The sequence below is a fragment of the Sorex fumeus genome, unplaced genomic scaffold (genome assembly GCF_029834395.1).
Source record: "Sorex fumeus unplaced genomic scaffold, SorFum_2.1 ptg000063l, whole genome shotgun sequence".
Lineage (NCBI taxonomy): Eukaryota > Metazoa > Chordata > Mammalia > Eulipotyphla > Soricidae > Sorex > Sorex fumeus.
In genome coordinates this window covers 54,520,402-54,540,559 of record NW_026606120.1, presented here as the reverse complement: position 1 = coordinate 54,540,559, position 20,158 = coordinate 54,520,402, and the positions used below count along the sequence as shown (strand labels likewise).

The 20,158-nt window shown below is 41.8% G+C and overlaps 1 protein-coding gene across 1 annotated transcript in view; it reads right to left on the bottom strand.

Annotated features, from left to right (window-relative positions):
* The window catches only part of AP2B1 (adaptor related protein complex 2 subunit beta 1), a 156,598-nt gene that overhangs the window by 76,045 nt on the left and 60,395 nt on the right, over nucleotides 1-20,158 (bottom strand). The window contains exons 11-13 of the mRNA XM_056127620.1: nucleotides 16,542-16,707; nucleotides 14,003-14,101; nucleotides 9,156-9,415 (exon numbers count right to left, since the gene is read on the bottom strand). Of these exons, the coding sequence (XP_055983595.1) occupies nucleotides 9,156-9,415; nucleotides 14,003-14,101; nucleotides 16,542-16,707 (525 nt within the window). The remainder of the gene's footprint in view (nucleotides 1-9,155; nucleotides 9,416-14,002; nucleotides 14,102-16,541; nucleotides 16,708-20,158) is intronic.

Below are 20,158 nucleotides of genomic sequence, written 5' to 3'. Positions count from 1 at the left end.
TGTTGATGTACATCAAGAAATTATAAATATTCATTTTTTTAAAATCAAAAGTTGCTAAAATAATAACCATGTAACTTCATCCATTAATCCATTACTTTATATGGCAATACTGTAGTGAGAGCCCTGAGGAAGTATATGTCTTTTTTAAAAAGTAAACAATTTTCTGCCCTCAAATAACTTACTCTAACAATGCATTAATAACAAAGCAGCATTCACAAAAATGATCAAAAAGCATTTACTCTATAGTAGCAGACATGAGAATTGTGTGTGCATGTCTACACAATGATAAAACAAAATCTGCACTGTACACTGTCCTCCCATTGTTCATCAATTTGCTCGAGCGGGCCAGTAACGTCTCCATTTTGAGACTTGTTGTTACTGTGTTTGGCACATTGAATACGTCACGGGTAGCTTGCCAGGCTTTGCTGTGCGGGCGAGATACTCTCAGTAGCTTGCCAGGCTCTCCGAGAGGGGCGGAGGAATCGAACCTGGCTTGGCTGGGCTGGCTGCGCGCAAGGCAAACGCCCTACCGCTGTGCTATCAGGTGGGGCTAATTCTAAAAGCAGAAAACGGCTTTATGACTATATTTTACTTTATTTATTTTGGTTTGGGGGCCACAATCAGCAATGCTCAGGGGCTACTCCTGGCTTCACACTCAAGAACTATTCCTGGAGGGATTCGAGGGACTATATGAAATCCTGGGGGTCAAACCTGGGTTAGCTGCATGCAAGCAAGAGCCCTAAACTATCTCTCTAGTCCCCACGATTTAAAAAAATGATTTACCAGAACTACCAGGGCAAGACCTTCAAAAAGGGAAGGAATATTTTATGTTAGGACATAGGAATGAAAAATTTGACTTCAGGGGTGGAAAAAGATTAAATTGACAGTAGTAGAAATTAGGAGTGGTAAAATTTAAAGGAAGTGGAACATAACTTTGAAAACTGGTTTGGAGTTAAGATTTTAGATGACAGGTAATGCAAAATCACTATTATATGGCAAATAAAGGACTAAAAATAATTAGAGAAACTATTTCAGCAACTGAATTTGCAACAATGGATATGAAGATCAGCTAAGAAACTGCTACTGACAACACACTAAATAAAAGGGAAGTATTGTGTTCCAAGAGATATTGAAAGGATTGCAATGTATGTGGGTGGAGGGGAGGGAATAATCTTTTAAATAAATGGTACTAAGTCAACTGAATACCTATATGGGGGTGGGGTTGGGGAGGGAATGAATCTAACTCTTAAATAACTCATGACAAACAAAAATTAACAGATAAACCAGATATAAATATAAAAGGTATCTTTATGACCCTGTAGAAAACAACACAAAAAAACACCAATCATATAGAAGATGGAGAAAAAACTGTGCATCATTAATATCAAGAACATCTTGGAACCAGAGACATAGCTCAACAAACTGAACACACACACTACAAGCACGCAGGAGGTCCAGGTTTGATCCCCCAGCACATACCTCCCTAAGCATCATCAAGAGTGACCCTCAATAGAGGGTCAGAGAATAGGCCATAGCACAGCTAAGTGTGGCTCAACCTCCCACCACCACCAACAGAAATTTAAGAACATCTCTTCTTTAGATGACACCATTAAGAATGGTTAAATACTCATAGCACAAGAGCTTGGAGAATGACCAACAAAAGGAGCCCAATCCGAACAGGAGGAAGGAAATAATAAAACTCAGAGCAGAAATTAATGAGATGGAAACCTAAAAAACAATCTGCAACATCAATGAAACCAAGAGCTGGTTAGTCGAGAAAATAAACAAGACGGATAAGTCTCTAGCAAGACACACAAAGAAAGGGAGAGAGAAAACCCTAATAAACTGAATAGAAATAAAAGTGGGGACATTACAACAGAAACTACAGAAACTCAAAGGATCCTGAGAGTATTTTGAGAAGCTTTACGCCACGAAACATGAAAACCTCGAGGAAATGGATAAATTCCTAGATTCCTATAGCCTCCCAAGGCTAAACCAAGAAGATCTGGAATACCTGAAAAGACCTATCTCCATCAAGGAAATTGAAACGATAATAAAAAGTCTCCCCAAACACAAAAGTCCTGGCCCAGAAGGATTCACTAGTGAATTCTTCCAAATCTTTAAAGAGGACTTACTCCCAATCCTCTTTAAGCTTTTCCACAAAATTACACCATGACCAAGTAGGATTCATCCCAGGGATGCAAGGATGATTTAACATTCGGAAATCAATCAACATAATCCATCATATCAATAAAAGAATAGATAAAAACCATATGATCATATCAATAGATGCAGGGAAAGCATTTGACAAAACCCAGCACCTGTTTATAATGAAAACTCTCAGCAAAATAGGATTCAAAGGAACTTCCCTCTACTATAGTCAAAGCCATCTACCATAAGCCCACGGCAAGTATCATTCTCAATGGGGAAAAATTAAAAGCCTTCCCTATAAGATCGGGCACAAGAAAAGGTTGCCCACTTTCGTCACTCCTATTCAATATAGTACTGGAAGTCCTGGCCATTGCAGTTAGGCAACAGAAAGGCATCAAGGGCATACAGATAGGAAAAGAAGAGGTCAAGCTATCACTATTTGCAGATGATATACTATTCTTAGAAAACCCTAAAGACGCTACAGAAAAGTTCCTAGAAACAACAGGTCAGTTTAGTAAACTGGTAGGTTACAAAATCAACACCCAAAGTCCATGGCTTTCTTATATACAAATAACGAAAGAGAAGAGACGTCAAAAAAAAAATCCCGTTCACAACAGTACCTCAGAAAATCAATGACCTCAAATCATCTAAACCAAAGAGGTGAAGGACCTATACAAAGAAAATTACAAAACACTACTTCAAGAAATAAAAGAGGACACTAGAAAATGGAGACACATCCCCTGCTCATGGATAGGGAGGATTAACATTATCAACATGGCAATGCTGCCCAAAGCACTATACAAATTTAATGCGGTCCCTCTCAGGATACCCATGATATTTTTCAAAGAAATAGACAAAACACTCCTGAAATTCATATGGAACAATAACCCCCACGAATAGCTAAAGCAACCCTTGGGAAAAAGAAGATGAGTGGCATCACCCTCCCTAACTTCAAACTGTATTACAAAGCAGTAGTAATTAAGACAGCATGGACTAGAAACAGACCTGCAGACCAATGGAAAAGAGTTGAATATTCTGTCACAGACCCCCAAATATATGACCACTTAATCTTTGACAAAGGAGCAAGAAATGTGAAGTAGAGCAAGGAAGGCCTCTTCAACAAGTGGTGCTGGGAAAACTGGATAGCTACCTGCAAAAAAATGAACTCTGACCTATGTCTAATGCCAGGCACAAAAGTCACACCAAAGTGGATTAAAGACCTCAACATCAGACATGAGCCCATTAGGTACATAGAGGAAAATATAGGCAGAACTCTAAACGACAATGAAGCTAAAAGCATCGTTAAGGACAAAACAGCACTGACCATACAAGTGGAAGCAAACACAAACAAATGGGACTACATCAAACTAAGAAGCTTCTGCACTTCAAAAGAAACAGTGACCAAAATACAGAAAGAGCCCACAAAATGGGAAAGAATATTTACCCAATACCCATCTGAAAGGGCTGTATATTCAGGATATACAAGAATTGTACAAGAAAAAAAAAAAAAAACCTCCAACCCCATCAAAAAATGGGGAGAAGAAATGAACAGAAGTTTCCTCAAAAAAGAAATTCAAATGGCCAAGAGGCACATGAAAAAATGCTCCACATCTCTAGCCATCAGGGAGATGCAAATCAAAACAACAATGAGATATCATCTTACACCACAGTGACTGGCATGCATTCAAAAGAACAAAAGCAACCAGTGCTGGCGTGGATGTGGGGAAAAAGGGACACTCTTTCACTGTTGGTGGGAATGCTTACTTGGCCAGCCTTTCTGGAAAACATTATGAACAGTCCTTCAAAACCTAGAAATTGAACTTCCATATGACCCCACAAATCCCACTTCTGGGAATATATCCCGAAGATGCAAAAAAGCACAGTAGAAATGACATCTGTATCTATATGTTTATTGCAGCACTGTTCACAATAGCCAAAATCTGCAAACAACCCAAGTGCCCTAGAACAGATGAAACTTTGGTACATCTACACAATGGAATACTACGCAGCTGTTAGGAGAGATGAAGTCACGAAATTTGCTTATAAATGGACAGACATGGAGAATATCAAGCTAAGTGAAATGAGTCAGAAAGAGAGGGACAGACATAGGAGGACTGCACTCATTTGTGGAATATAGAACAATATAACATGAGGTTGACACCTAAGGATAGTAGATATACGGGACAGTAAGATTGCTACCATAGCTGGAAGCCTGCCTCATGAGCAAAGCGGAGAAGCAGCTGGAATAGAGAAGGGATCACTAAGAAAATGATGGCTTGAAGAACGGGCCAGGATGGGAGATATGTGCAGAAAGCAGATAAAGGACCAAACATGATAACCTCTTAAGTGTCTGTATTGCAAACCATAATGCCCAAAAGTAGAGAGTGAGTATGGGGAATACTGTCTGCCATGGAGGCAGGGGGAGGGTAGAAAGGGGAGGGTATACTGGGGATACTGGTGGTGGGGAATGTGCACTGGTGGAGGGATGGGTGTTTGATCATTGTGTGATTGTAACCCAAACATGAAAGCTTGTAACTATCTCACAGTGATTCAATAAAATTAAAAAAAAAAAAAGAATGGTTAAATAAATGAAGGTGTTTGTCAGACTGGAAAAGGATACTCCCAATATACCTAACCTACAGGATTTAGAGCTTTTTAGGTGTCATATAAAGCACTATAACAGAAAAGACAACTTGGGCCAGGAAGATGGCTGAGAGGGATGAAGTACATGCTTTTGCATATTCCAGGTCCCAGTTCTATCCCCAGTACCGTGTGGACTTCCCCTGCATCACTGCCTGGTGAAGCCCTGTGGTCTCTGAGAACCATCAGGGTGGCTCCAGTAGTCTTCAAAATTGCCAGATTCACGTACCGACACACTAATCTACACACTACTCTGAGTCTCACCAGGTATGTCCACTGAGGAAACCCTAGTTTTTATTTCCTTTTTTTTTATTTGTGCAAAATTGCTGATATTTTACTTTTTATATATGCTGTAAAAGATCAAGCCTGCTGGTCATCAGATACACATTAGATGAAAGGAAACAACATATGGGAATAACAAATGGTCAAAGACAACAGAACCTGAAAACTGAGAACCAAACTGGGGGTGGGGGAGAAGGGGAGAGTTGAAGAAAGACCCTGAGACAATGGAAGACAGAAAAGGACACTCTGGGGGCTGGACCGATAGCACAGTGGGTAGGGCATTTGCCTTGCATGCAGCCAACCCGGGTTCGATTCCCAGTATCCCATGTGGTTCCCTAAGCACCGCCAGGAGTAATTCCTGAGTGCAAAGCCAGGAGTAACCACTGAACATTGCCGGGTGTGACCCAAGAAGAACCATCCTGTCCTCCCCTTGTTCATCAATTTGCTTGAGTAACATCTCCATTGTGAGACTTGTTATTACTGTGTTTGGCGTACTGATTATGCCCAGAAAGCAAAAACAAAACAAAGAAAAAAAAGAAAAAAAAAAGAAAAAAAAAAAAGAAAAGGACACTCTCGTGGAGGGGCTGGCGTTGAAACGCTGTATCTGGGAAACCCTACAGAACCCTACCATGAATAGTACTGAAAATCCTCGTGCTGGGTCAGGAGAGATAGTACACTGAAAACCCTGTATTTTAAAACAAACAAAAAGCCCCCTTAGGAACCAGAGAGACAGCTCAGTGGCTGAAGAACATGGTTCTGCATGCAGGCAGATTGGATTTGAAGTCCAGCACCACAAGCCACCCCTGCCCGGGCACTGCCAGGAGTGGCCTCCAAGAAAAAAGCCAGGAATAGTTCCTTCACTGCTACCTCTGGGTGAGGCCCAAAAAACAACTTAGTGGAAAATAAGAAAATAATCTGAAGAGGTATGTCAAATAAGAGAACATATTGTCAGTCTATAAATACAAAAAGGTACTTATTAGCATCTTTATTCATGAGGATAATGAATATTAAAAATACCACCAGACAGCATTACACATAGACAGAACATAGTTGAAATAAAAACGATTGACAATACCAAGTGCTCCTAAGAATGTGGTCACCTACAACTCAAACATTATTAAAGAACTGTACATTGGTCAGTAGCACTCTCCTCCCGTTGCTCATCGATTTGCTTGAGTGGGCACCAGTAACATGAGACAACAAATTGTGATACTTGTTGGAACTGTTTTTGGAATATCGAATATGTCATGGGGAGCTTGCCAGGCTTTACCATGCAGGTGCAGGTGAGGTACTCTCGGTACCTTGCCGGGCTTTCCGAGAGGAGTGGAAGAATCGAACCCGGGTCGACCGCATGCAAGGCAAATGCCCTACCCACTGTGCTATCGCTCCAGCCCACATTGGTCAGTATATGGGAAAACTGGCAGGGTTCCAAAAGATAAATATGCATTTATTTATGACCCAGTAAGATCATAACTACATAAATTCCCAAGAGAAATTAGTATCTAAATCTACTAAAAAACAACCTAAGAATAGTCACAGCCGGACTGCACAGTGGGTTATGGTCACCGGGCCACCCCAGGGGGGAAAGCATGCTGTCCCTCCGCTGTTTCCCTTTGGCGGGTTGGTGGCCACCATCCGCAAGAGGCCATGGGATGGACAGTCAGGTTTGGGCCCGAAGTGGCAAGACACGCGGGGCCTCATGGGATGGGGGTGGAGCCAGCCCTTTCCTCCCCATCCCAATGAGATCCTGATTCACCACCCATGAACAGCCTCTGGCTCCTGATCAAGCCGTTTAATGGCCATGATCCCAGAGACGCAGAAACAAATCGTGGAACCCAAAGGCTTTTGGCAGAAATGCATCCAGTCCCTGCAATGGGTTATCAGCACTGGGCCACCCTGGGTGGGAATAGATTTTGTGAATTGGTCTGTTCCCCCTGGCAGCCCGGTGGTCGCCATCTTCCAGAGGCCACTTGATAGTCAGGTCTGGGCCCGCAGTGACAAGACACATGGGGTCTCACGGGATGGGGGTGGAGCCGGCCCTTTCCTCCCAATGAGACCCCAAGTTGTCGCCCATAAATGGCCTCCCTGGCTCCTGATCAAGCTGTTTAACGGCCATGATCCCAGAGACTCAGAAACAAATCTTGGAACCCAGTGGCTTTTGGCAGAAATGCGTCCAGACCCTGCAGTAGGTTATTGTCACCGGGCCACCCCAGGGGGAAAGGGTGCTGTGCCTCCGCCAGCTCCCCCTTGGCTGCTTGGTGGCCTCTATCCTCCAGAGGCCATTGGACAGTCAGAATTGGGCTCTCAGTGATGAGACACATGGGGTCTAATGGGATGGGGGTGGAGCCGGCCCTTTCCTCCCCGTCCCAATGAGATCCCCGAGTCATCGCCCACAACCGGCCTCTCTGGCTCCTGATCAAGCTGCTTAACGGCCATGATCCAAGAAACTCAGGAACAAATCTCGGAACCCAGCAGGTTTTGGCAGAAATCACTCCAGATTTAAGTGTTAAAATTTCGGAATTTCAAAATCACACGGCCACTACTGCAGCCACGTGACATCATGTATTATTTATAACCAGCAATAGAAAACAAATTGTCTAGTGTTGCCTTTTCAGCAGATCTGAGTGTTGGGGTAAAATCCCAAATAATGGTGGTGGGTCTGGTGTCAAAATATTGAATGTAATCAAAGTAGAGAGAGAGTAATGTGGAAATCATCTGCCCCACAGGTAGGGGGAGGGTGTGGGATAGCAGTATACTGGAGGTTTTTGGTGGTGGAGAATGGGGCACTGGTGAAGGTATGGCTGTTTTATTGTATGGCCGAGACTTAAATCCCAAAGCTTTGTAACTGCTCTCATGGTGATTCAATAAATAAAATTATAAAAAATGGAAAAAAAAAAGAAGTAAGGTAGAGTTCATGCCCAATTCAATCAGCCTATTCAGTGGCTGAATAAATAGCAGTACTCCTACATTAAAAAAAAAAAAAAGAACAGTCACAGCCTATTTCCAGCAACTCAGCAGTCATGCCCATAAGCCACCTCTGGCTGGTGCCAGATAACCTCATCACTGGCCACGATCCAGATCACATGTCCTTTTCTCTTGGAAGGGAATATAGCATGACGTTCATCATAACCATGCTACCGGACCCTGAGCCAGGTTATTTCACTCGGGGTGCACTGGAGGGGGGGCGGGTGAGACCCCTCCCCGCCTCAAGGGACCCAGCTCCGGCAGCTGAAAAACTCCAAAACCCAGCCGCCGCGATGCTCATGGCTGCTCTCCATACGCTTGGGCTGAGCCTCACCCAGGAGTGAATCTATTCCAATATGGCCGCAATACTTCCAACCACACACCCTACCCATACTCCTAGATTACTGCACCCCATTTGATAGGGTTCAATGTAGGAGGCAACCAATCTTAGAGGAAAATATACATTTTTTACAGATTATATACATATATTTATATATAGATTATATATGTAAATTTATATATTTATCACACAAGGCTCCTCAGCCTTTAACAACATGTTAGTGATTTCTTATAGAAGGGCTTAATAACCCCTGGGTGAAATACAACAATCTCCACACCCTTTCCTCTAAGGATACTTTTTTTTTTGGGGGGGTCACACCCAGCGACGCACAGAGGTTATTCCTGGCTCTGCACTCAGGAATTACCCCTGGCGGCGCAAATGTCAAACTTCAAAGGTCTTTACTACAAAACTCTCAAGTCAGCCATTTTTGGGTGGTAGTGGGAGTTAGGTGACATCTGGCGATACTCAGGGGTTATTCCTGGCTCTGCACTTAGGGATCACTCCTGATGGTGCTTGGGGGACTATATGGGATGCCAGGAATTGAACCCATCTTGGCCACATGTAAGGCCACATGTACCCAGCCTTTCTCTCCAGCCTCAAGTCATAGTTTTATCTACTCCAGAATATAAAGGAGTTAGCTTCACCCATTCTGTGTATGGTCGCAGTATTTAGAAGCATCTCTAAGTCAATATTGCAAACGGATGCAGAGCAAGTTCTATTCAGACTACAAATGCAAACCAACAATGTCTGAACAGTTACTTCTTATTCACCTCCTTACCTCCCATGATGTATTGGCAAGTGTTTGCGGTGGATTCCATGACTTCCTTCCACAAAAGCATTGGGAGGTTTATGGTACACAGATGCCAAAGAACCAATATGGCAGATTAGCTCATCCAGTAGAGTTGGTTCAATAAGATCTGTCTCCTCAGAGATCAGAGGCTTCTCAGATAAGACCACTTCTTTGGCTGTGACAGGGTCCGTTGAGAGAAGGCGCCAATAAATGTAGCCCCTATCTCTAAGGTCAGGATTATCAGAATCCTAATGAAAACCAAAGGCAAGAAGGTTTAAATCATTAAAATCCAAGCTTCGACGCATATGCTGCCCTGAGCCCATGTGTTGCTTGAGCCCACGCGACCGAGCACACGTGGCGGCTGAGCACATGTGTCGCCCGCATCTCCCCTCTTGAGATGTGTACTTTCATGCTTTCGTGTCTAATGCTGGTATGTATGTAGAGGCTCTCTCCATTCTTGGAGGAGCCCGCGTTCTCTTGAGCACGTTACACTCTTTCATTTTTCATTCTCTCCACTCACTCCCACTACCCCGCTCTTCTCCCCTTCAATACCTCCAAATAAAATCTGTTCTACTTAAAAAAAAAAAAAAAGAAATCCAAGCTTCTAAAATACTTAATAAATTAAAGGAATCCAAGCTTCTAACTTACTATCAAGTCAATGCTATAGTGATTTAATAAGAGTTAGCTACTGAGATATTTTACTTAGACTTGGGCCAGACAGAGTACAGGGCTTAACTAAAGCACTTGTCTTGCACGTGGCTAATCCTGGCTCAACCCCCCTTTACAAGGGCCAAACCTGGCTCAGCTCCTTGCATGACATGCACAAGTTGGGAGTTACCCTGAGCAATGTTGGTGAAGGATTAAGGTGAATGCATGTGGCTGATGCATCACATAGTCCCCTGAGCATCATAGGGCACAGCCCTGAAGAACCCCAAGTATCACTGGTGTGGCCAAGGTAATCCCCAACCAATGGTTCTTGCACTTCATCCTGGGGGCTGGCACTGAAGACTGCCCAGTTGGCTGAGTCTTGCTGGGCGAGGCTCTAGGCCTCCAAAACATTGCTTGGAGTGATCTCTAATCTTTAAACTGCATTTCTGTATTTGCTAATGTTTCAACATTTTTAAATATAAATTGAGGGGCCAGAAATAGGACAGCAGGTAGGGAGCTTGTCTTGCATGTGATAGACCTGGTTCAATTTCCAGCACCATATATGGTGCCCCAAGCTCCATCAGGAGTTACCCCTGAGCAGTGAGGCAGAAGCCCTGAGCACCACTGGGTGTGACATCCCAAAACAAACAACTGAAATGGGCTAGTTCTAAGCCTTAAGTTCCAAGAGAAACTGTTAAAAAAAAATAAAGTTTAATCAGCAAAAGTTACCTGTTTGAGATGGACTTGGGGCATACAAATTTTTAACTTCTAAACATACTAGAATTATTCATAAAATACACCCTATATATATTTCACTTTTAATATCTTCATTCAAATATTTATTGAGAATATCCTATAAAGGCACTGCCAAGGCTTTAGAAATGAAGGCATAACTTAAATGAGCTTCAGAATATTATAGTATAATAGTACAATGGTACTTTTAAATAATCAAAGAAAGCCTACTAAAAAAAAATTTATAACTAAGTGCCTCTAAAGGAGTGACAGTTAAATTTAGTAGTGTTTTTTTCTGATGACAGTTGTAATTTTAAACAGGTCACGGCTAAAAAAAATATATTGTTAATAACACATCACTATTTAGAAGTGTATAATATAAAAATAAATCTGCAATGATCCAACTATTCCCCACCTTAACTCTCCATCCCCAGCCATATTAATAGTTCAGTACATAAATTTCCAAACAATACCCACGCACATATATATTTACTTTACAAAAAAAGTTTCATATTATATATATGCTGCTCTACATTGGCACAGACAGTTGCAGTTTTCTATATATACATCGCTGCACTGATATCTACTAGTGCCCTCTTGATGGACATTGAGACTGCTGCCTCCCTTTCCCTGTCTTCCTAATTTTAAATTAATTCTTGTGAACAAAGTGGCAATAAATGTCCTGGTAACTCTCAGAGTTTGTCTATATAGTATCCTTTGTGTGTGTGTGTGTGTGTGTGTGTGTATCTGTATTTGGCCTACACCAGCTGTGCTCAGAGCTTACTCCTGGCTCTCCACTCAGGGATCACTCCCAGGAGACTCAAGGGACCATATGGGGCACCAAGGATTGAACCTGACTCAATCATATGCAAAGCAAGCACCCTCCCTTCTGTACTATCACCGCAGCCCAATACTGTGTCCTTTATTTAAGTGTGCAGGTTGACTTTAGGTTGACCTTGCGACCACTCACTACTTTCGGACTAGCCGACTGGAGCGATAGCACAGCGGGTAGGGCATTCGCCTTACAAGCAGCCAACATGGCCGACCCGAGTTCGATTCCTCTGCCCCTCTCGGAGAGCCCGGCAAGCTACCGAGAGTATTCGATATGCCAAACACATTAACAACAAAGTCTCCAATGGAGACGTTACTGGGCCCGCTCGAGCAAATTGACGATCAACGAGAGGGCCTTTACCTTTACCTTTACCTTTATTTAAGTGTGAGTTGTTATAGCTAATCACATGATTACACTTAAGCCCTTCTCAATTTCTGTACTTAAAACACATATACATACACCAGACATGTTCTTAAAAATAGACCAATTTCACATCTTCTGTAAGTCCTTTAGTAGATGAGTAAATTCATATTTTACCTACTTAAAGGTAGTTATCATTCAGCAGTCACTTATGAAGGTCTAACTACATGACTTCAAATAGTCTTTCTCTTTTGAAAATTATTATTAATATTTTTTTATTTTGGGATCCACCCTAGGTAATGTTGAGGACAGGAGTCATGAAGTGTCAGGGATGCAGAATAAGAAATACCTTCTGTCACTTGAGACACAATTCTGGCCCTAAATGGTTTTCCTCACTCAATCACATAAGTTGCACTCACAATGGATTGCTAGTTAAAAACAAAAAAGCATAAACAACACTGAGATACAATAAGTTAATATAAAATGGTAAACTACTTAAAGAGTAAGCTTACTCACATTCACAGGTAGCATAATCCTGGCAGACACGCATCTGTGTAATTTTAAAATGTCTCCAGTATTTATAGTGCCAAGATTTGAACAAGAAAACACTGATAATATCCAATTCAGATAATGTGATTTTGTGTGTGTGTATTTGGGGTGGCAGGGGAGAGGCTGGGGAAGGGTGAGTGAGGGGTGGCGGGGTGAAGGAAGGGAAATCAGCTCCTGAAAAGCAGCCTGAAATTTCTTCAGTTACATCTTCAGTTGGAAACAAAGCTTTAACATTATACAACACTTTCGGGAGGGATCATGGCAGGAAGGGAAAGAAGGCCACATCCAGCATTGCTCAGGGCTGACTCCTTGGTCTATGCTCAAGAATCATTCTTGGTGGTGGTTGGGGAAGCAGGGTCAGCTGCAAGCAAGGCAGGCACCTTATCCCGTGCTATCTCTCTGGCCCCAACATTTTAATTTTGGGGCCACAGATGACTGTGCTTATGGCTTACTCCTGACTCTATGCTCAGGGATCACACCTGATGGGGCTCAGAGGGTTATATGTGATGGCAGGGATTGAACCGGAATTAACTATATGCAAGGCAAGCGCTTACTCACTGTACTATCTCTGCATCCCAAGATACTTTATTTTTTCGAAAGAGAAGAATACACATTTTTTAAAACATCAGGTGAGACAATCTATCTCACCCTAGATTTATATATCTGTAGCACTGTCCACTGTCCTCCCATTGTTCATCGATTTGCTCGGGCGGGCACCAGTAATGTCTCCATTGTGACACTTGTTACTGTTTTTGGCATATCAAATACGCCATGGTGAGTTTGCCAGGCTCTGCCATGCGGGCAGGATACTCTTGGTAACTTGCCGGGCTCTCCAAGAGGGACAGAGGAATTGAACCCGGGTAGGCCGTATTAAAGGCAAATGCCCTACCCGCTGTGCTATCTCTCTGGCCCAAATTTTTATACCTATAAATTAAATATTAATCTACCCAGTCCCTAAATCATATCATTTAAAATTTGTAACTGTTAATTTTATATAATTAATTTACGGTCACGGTCCTCCCGTTGTTCATTGATTTGCTCGAGCGGGCCCAGTAACGTCTCCATTGTGAGACTTTGTTGCTACTGTGTTTGGCATATCGAATATGTCACGGGTAGCTTGCCAGGCTCTACCGTGCGGGTGAGATACTCTTGGTAGGTAGCTTGCCGGGCTCTCGAGAGAGGCGGAGGAATCGAACTCGGGTCAGCCATGTTGGCCGCTTGTAAGGCAAACGCCCTACCGCTGTGTCATTGCTCCAGAAAATTAAGTGTTTTGTAATAATACTATTAAAGGTATTAATAAAACAGGATTTTTTTACATTATTTTCAAGAATTATCAAGTTATTTTACAATTAACATTCAGTGGAGTGTGTTTAAGAGTTACTGATCTTTTGTTTTTGCCTTTTGGGTCACCCAGCGATGCACAGGGGTTACTCCTGGCTCTGCACTCAGGAATTATCCTGAGGCGGTGCTCAGGGGACCATATGAAATGCTGGGAATCAAACCCGGGTTGGCTGCATGCAAGGCAAATGGCCCTACCCGCTGTGCTATTGCTGCAGCCCCCTGATCTTATGTTTTAATATTGATCTCTAGGCTACATTTCTTTCAATTAAATGCCCCTCCCTCCCTCATAATACCTGCTACAAATGATCTCCTTGGAAAATGTTTTCCTACAACTGAAGTAAAATCAAACTCTTGCTTTTTCCAGATGTCTTACCTGTGTTGCCAAACTCAAGACCTGCTGTACCAGTTCTTGCGTTTCTGATGGTTTCTTGAGAAACAATTTCACTATGGCAGTAAGCAGAGTGAGCTGCACCTAAGCAGACATAGTTCAATAGATAAAGTGAAAGACACATACATTTTCCATGCCATCATCTCCAAAATGGTGCTCCCCAACTATGAATTACTATGGGATCTTTCTGTTATTTTTAAGAGTCAAAATTAAAAACATCTAATATCAACAAAGCAACTGAAAATTCATTAGCTTCCTACCTCCAAGTTGCTTTTTTGGCATCAAATACTGTATTCACACTGGTGAAGGGATGGGTGTTGTAACACTGTATGACTGAAACTTGATCATGAATAACTTTGTAACTATATCTTACAGCGATATAATTTTTTAAAAAAGGTAAATATATTGTATATATTTCGAAATTATTTATATTTCTTAAAGCAAACGCTAACATACTGATGGCAAAAAAACTGATTCCTGACCAAAACCTTTATTATTTACTTCCATCAAGAGCCTTAACCTTGGGGAAATTATCTTTCATACTGGCAAGAGCCACGATGGTAGAAATTATCCCAATTCATAGCAAGTTAAGAGTAGATTACTAAACGATGAAGTTACTGGCTTATGTGTTCCTTGCATGGGTTTATTAAAAGATTACTATGTGAACACTGCATGAGTACTTCTGTTTGTAGCTAAGTATACAAAACAGGGAAGAGTTTTTTTTTGTTTTAGTTTTTTTTTTTTTTGCTTTTGGGTCACACCAGGCGATGCACAGGGGTTATTCCTGGCTCATGCACTCAGGAATTACTCCTGGCAGTACTTAGGGGACCATATGGGATTCTGGGAATCGAACCCAGGTCGGCTGCATGCAAGGCAAACGCCCTACCTACTGTACTATCACTCCAGCCCCGGGGGGGGGGGGGGGGGGGGTTGCGGGGGGGGGGGGGGAGGGAAAAGAGTTTAATGATTATCTCCTCCTCTGGGCCATGAATCTATTGGGTCAGGCCTCTTAAATTTGATACAGAAACAGGAGTTACAACTCAATAGCAGAGTACATATCTTAACATATGAAGTCCTGAGTTCACTCAATTCCCTGAACCTACCACACAGAAAGGGAATGAGTCTAACCACCCACAGACAATTTATAATGTACATGCTGAAATGAGCCAAAGCCATTATTCAACACTGATACCAGTTAAAAAGTTAATGTTCTAACTACTCCTCTAAGCCACTAGTTGTCAAAGTGTGGTTTCAAACGAATGGTAGCAGCATCACCCGGAAATGCAACACTGAGGGTCAGCTCAGATTTCTAAGCCAGGTTTTCCACCATGTTGATTTGCCCACATGGCCCTGCTTTGCTGATTCACGACTAACTCTCCAAAGAGATGCAAGTCAAGCAGTTAGAACTCATGGACACACAGTTTCAGCAGCTGAAAACTCTAGGGCACACTTGGGAGGCGGACCAATTGACTACCACCCTGCTAAAGTCCGGGCAGCCACACCCACACCCCACTGTTGCAGCCACACACAATGGCTTCATCCCACTGCTTCACGAATATTCTCTCCAGTGACAAAGTGCAAATACTTTCAGGTACCCCAGTACTCAGGTTGAGAACTCTGGTGTCTCTTCTCAGAGTTAGGGTGGTCACCTCCCCTACTTCCCGAAGTCCTGGCAGCCACACCCACCAACCACCCATACCCACCACCACGTCAACTCATTGGCAAGGACCATAGATCTGGAAATCTCTGAATGCAGACTCAAGACTCCTCCTAACTCCTAAATACTGAAATTCCAGTAGGAGCATACCAAATTACACAGGAAAGTAACAAAAAAGCTAAGTAACTCAACAAACAAAAACAGCTAACACAGAAGGCTCAACTAGCAACACCTTAGTAAATTCTTAGACAAGGACTAAACAACCCTGTGATAAGATAATCTTCACATTTGAAAAAATTGGTATTTTTGATATCACAGGTTTGAATACTGGAGCTCTATTATCTAATCAATTTCAACTCTAGAATTATAACAACAGTTGGGGCTTTTGTCTACATTTTTTTAAAAAGTGAAAAATAACTAAATCACCAAACAAAACTTCCAGGGAGTGGAACCCAAAAAACTTAAAAAGTTCTCCAGGTGGTTCTAATGCCATTTTTGAGAACCAGCTGTCTAAGTTACAGAGACTTGTTTCACAAAAATCAACACAACTAACAAAGGTTATTTCTTATGGGGGGAAAAATGAACAAACTTAAAAATTCATTTATAGGGACTGGAGTGTTAGTACAGAGGGTAGTGCCTACTTTGCACATAGCTGACAGGGTTCAATCCCCGGCACCTCATAGGTCCCCTGAGCACTGCCAGGAATTATTCCTGAGTGCAGAGCCAGAGTAACCCCAGAGCATCATTAGGTGTGACCCAAAAAACCAAAAAAAAAAAAAATCCCACACACTTATGAACAGAAGATACTTTACTGTCCCTGAATCTTTCTCAACAAATCTAGAAAAAAGGATCTATGTAAGAACTCACCTGGGTACTTTCATCATGAAAACCCTCTAAGAAGCTCTCCAAGAGCTCATCTGCATTGTCAATTCTTTCGGCATATTCTCCCACAATCCAAATCATAGCAGCTCGAGCATCTGGCTCATCCAGTGAGTCCAAGTTCTCACACAGAGTAGCAATGATACTTTCATACCTGATATTAAAAAAAAAAAAAAGAACTATTGTTACTATGGGCAAAACTAAGAATTGCATTAAGAATGAAGATGAGGGGCCAGAGAGATAGTACAGCGGGTAGGGCATATGCATGCAGCCAACCGGGGTTCTATATCTGGCATCCCATATGGGCCTGAGCCCACCAACAGTGATCCCTGAGCTCAGAACCAGAAATAAGTCCTAAGTACAGCCAATGTGCCCACCCCCCCCAAAGAACACTAAATGTAAAACTAAAAATAAGGTATACTAAACCAAACTATTAATTATAAAGGCTTTTTTTGTTTTTGTTTTTATTAGTGAGACACCATGAGGTACAGTTGTAGACTTACAAATTTTGTGCTTGGGTTTCAATTATACAATGATCAAATACCCATCCCTCCACCAGTGCCCATTTCCCACCACCACGGATCCCAGTATCCCCCCTACCCCCATCACCCCCCACCCGACCCTGCCTCTGTGGCAGGGCATTCCCCTCTTTTCTCTCTCTCTCCTTTTGGGTGTTGTGGTTTGCAAAAGAGGCATTGAGTGGCAATCATGTTTGGTCCATAGACTACTTTCAGCATGCTTCTCCCATCCTGGGAGGATCCTCCCAACATCCTTTATTTGGTGCTCCCTTCTCTATCTGAGCTCCCTTTCCCCCTAGCATGTGTGGCTGGCCTCCAAGCCATGGAGCAAAATTCCTGGTACTAATCTCGGCCACTCTTGGGTGTTAGTCTCCTATTTTGTTACTTTATGTTCCCCAGATGAATGCAATCATAAAGGCTTTATTTAGAGACTGTACAAGCATGAAGCAGATTTTAAATATCTTAAATTTCCTTTTAATTATGTTTTAATAACTAGAACTTAAACAATTATACACTCATCAGATATCCCATAATTCTGGCAAGTGTAATTTTGCACAAGAAAAAAATCAACCTACAGTAGAAGATAACACTAACACTAATATATTTTAAACAATCTTTCCTAAAACTAGAGCAGATCATTTCCTATTATTCTATTTTGCCTTAATGATAGAGGAAAAGAATTCTTTGCTTTGAAGAGCAGCATCCAAACTATAAATAAACACTGTCTCATAATATATGTAGTCTTATCTTTTTATAGAGATCTTTATGTTCTTTCCTCCCACGCAGTCACACTAGTCACTTGTTTCTCAAAAAAAAAAAGCGACTATTTTTATTTATACACATCTATTTACCATGTTGACTTCTTGACTAATAGTTTTTTGTTTGTTTTGGGGGTTTCTTTTTTGACTTTTTGGGTCACACCTGGCAATGCACCCAGGTTAGTCCTGGCTCTGCACTCAGCAACTACTTCTGGTGGTGTTCAGAGGACCGTATGGGATGCTGGGGATTGAAACCGGGCTGGCTGTGTGCAAGGCAAACACCCTAGCTGCTATACTATTGCTTCGGCCTCCTAACACAGTTTTAAACATCAGAATGACTTTGTATAATAGGACATATACAATCAAATAATTTTCTCACTTCCATGGACTAAATCAGGTTTTCCACAGTACTTTATCAAAACGCTGGGCCAGAGAGAGACAGTCCAATGGACTGAGCATACGCTTTGCGTGCAGAAGGCATTGGTTCAATCCCTAAGACTACATGGTTCCCTGAGCACTGAAGGGTGTAACTCCAAGCAGAGAGCCAGGAATAGAAACAAAGTACCACAGAACATCTCCCTAAAACCAAAACTAAGTTATTGTAACTTCTTGTTATAAGTCAGAAATGGATATAATTCTCTATCACATTGTTAACTACTTCAACCCTTAAATCAAGAAGTTTAGAAACCCAGGGCTGGAGCCTATCATAGCACAGCGGGTAGGGTTTGCCAGGCACATGGCCACCCCGGGTTCAATTCCTAGCATCCCCTATGGTCCCCCGAGCACCACCAGGAGTAATTTCTGAATGCGTGAGCAGGAATAACCCCTGTGCAACACTGGGTGTGATCTAAAACGCCAAAAAAAAAAAAATTTAGAAACACAATTTTATTTTTTCTTTTCTTTTTTTATTTTTTATTGAGTCACCGTGAGATACAGAGATAAAAAGCTAATTTTGGTCAGGTTTCATTCATACAGTGTTCCAACACTCAGCCTTCCACCAGTAGAAATCCAATCCAATTTTCTGCTTTCCTTTTTTTTTTTTTTTGAAGTAAAACAGATTTTATTTGGAGGTTTTCTTGAGGAAGAAAAAGAAGGGAGAGTGTAATGTGCTCAGGAGAGAACGGGGGTTTTTCAAAGATTGAAAGAGCCCCTACACATATCCAGCCTGCGTGAAATATGAACATACTCATCTCAAGAGGAGAGATGCAGGAGACACATGTGCTCAGTCACCACATGTGCTTGGCCACGAAATATGGACACAAGCAGCACATGGGCTTGGGCAGCATATGCGCCTTTTATTTTATTTTTTTTGTGGCATCAGACCCTGGATATCACACATGCAGAGCAGGTGCTCCAATCGCTAAACCATGCATATCTGGCTCCCAACTCTCCTCTTTTTTGGAAGAATGGTAAAAGGATGTGATTCTTTCTTTAAAAACACCATTTGTATAACATAAAATTTGTATATATTATACATTTTATATGTATACACACATTTATTGATCACAACTTTACTAAAATAGTTATTCTAACTTGGAGTCCACAATCTAGTTAAACTTTTTTTTTGTTTGGGTCAAACCTGGCAATGCTCAGGGAAAACTCTTAAGTCTGTATTTAGGAATCACTTCTGGTGGTGCTCAAGAGAACATATGCGATGCTGGGGATTGAACCCAGGTTGGCCACATGAAAGGGAACTACCTTACCTACTTCACGATCTTTCCACCCCAAGTTAACTTTTTGCAAAGATCACAAACTTAACTTTTTTTCTTTTTTTGCTTTTTGGGTCACACCCGGCCATGCACAGGGGTTGCTCCGGGCTCTACACTCAGGAATTACTCCTGGAGGTGCTCAGGGGATCACACAGGGATGCTGGGAATTGAACCCGGGTTGGCCGCGTGCAAGACAAACGCCCTATCCACTGTGCTATTGCTCCAGCCCCCACAAACTTAACTTTAAAATTAAACCAAAAGCTTCAACACAAGATAAAAATATCACAAAGAGATCTAGGAAACTTGTAATATCTGCTCTATTTAAATCTTTCGGATTCCTTAATCACCTGCTTTCAAAAGCAAATTTGAAAAAGTAATTTTGCTTCTCAGACTAAGATGCTCTGCTGTGAAAATTAGGGTATCAAAATGTAGACTTGATTTTTACAGGATCACTACAATACTTTAGAAAAGGTCTAAGGCCTTTTATTTGCTTTCGTCACATATTACATAGTAAAGCAGGGTTAAAAAAAAAACCTAGGTTTTAATCCTGTGCATGATAAAACCAGGCTTTTATTTTTCAATAATGTATTTTTTTATAACCATTTAAATTGAAAGGGAAA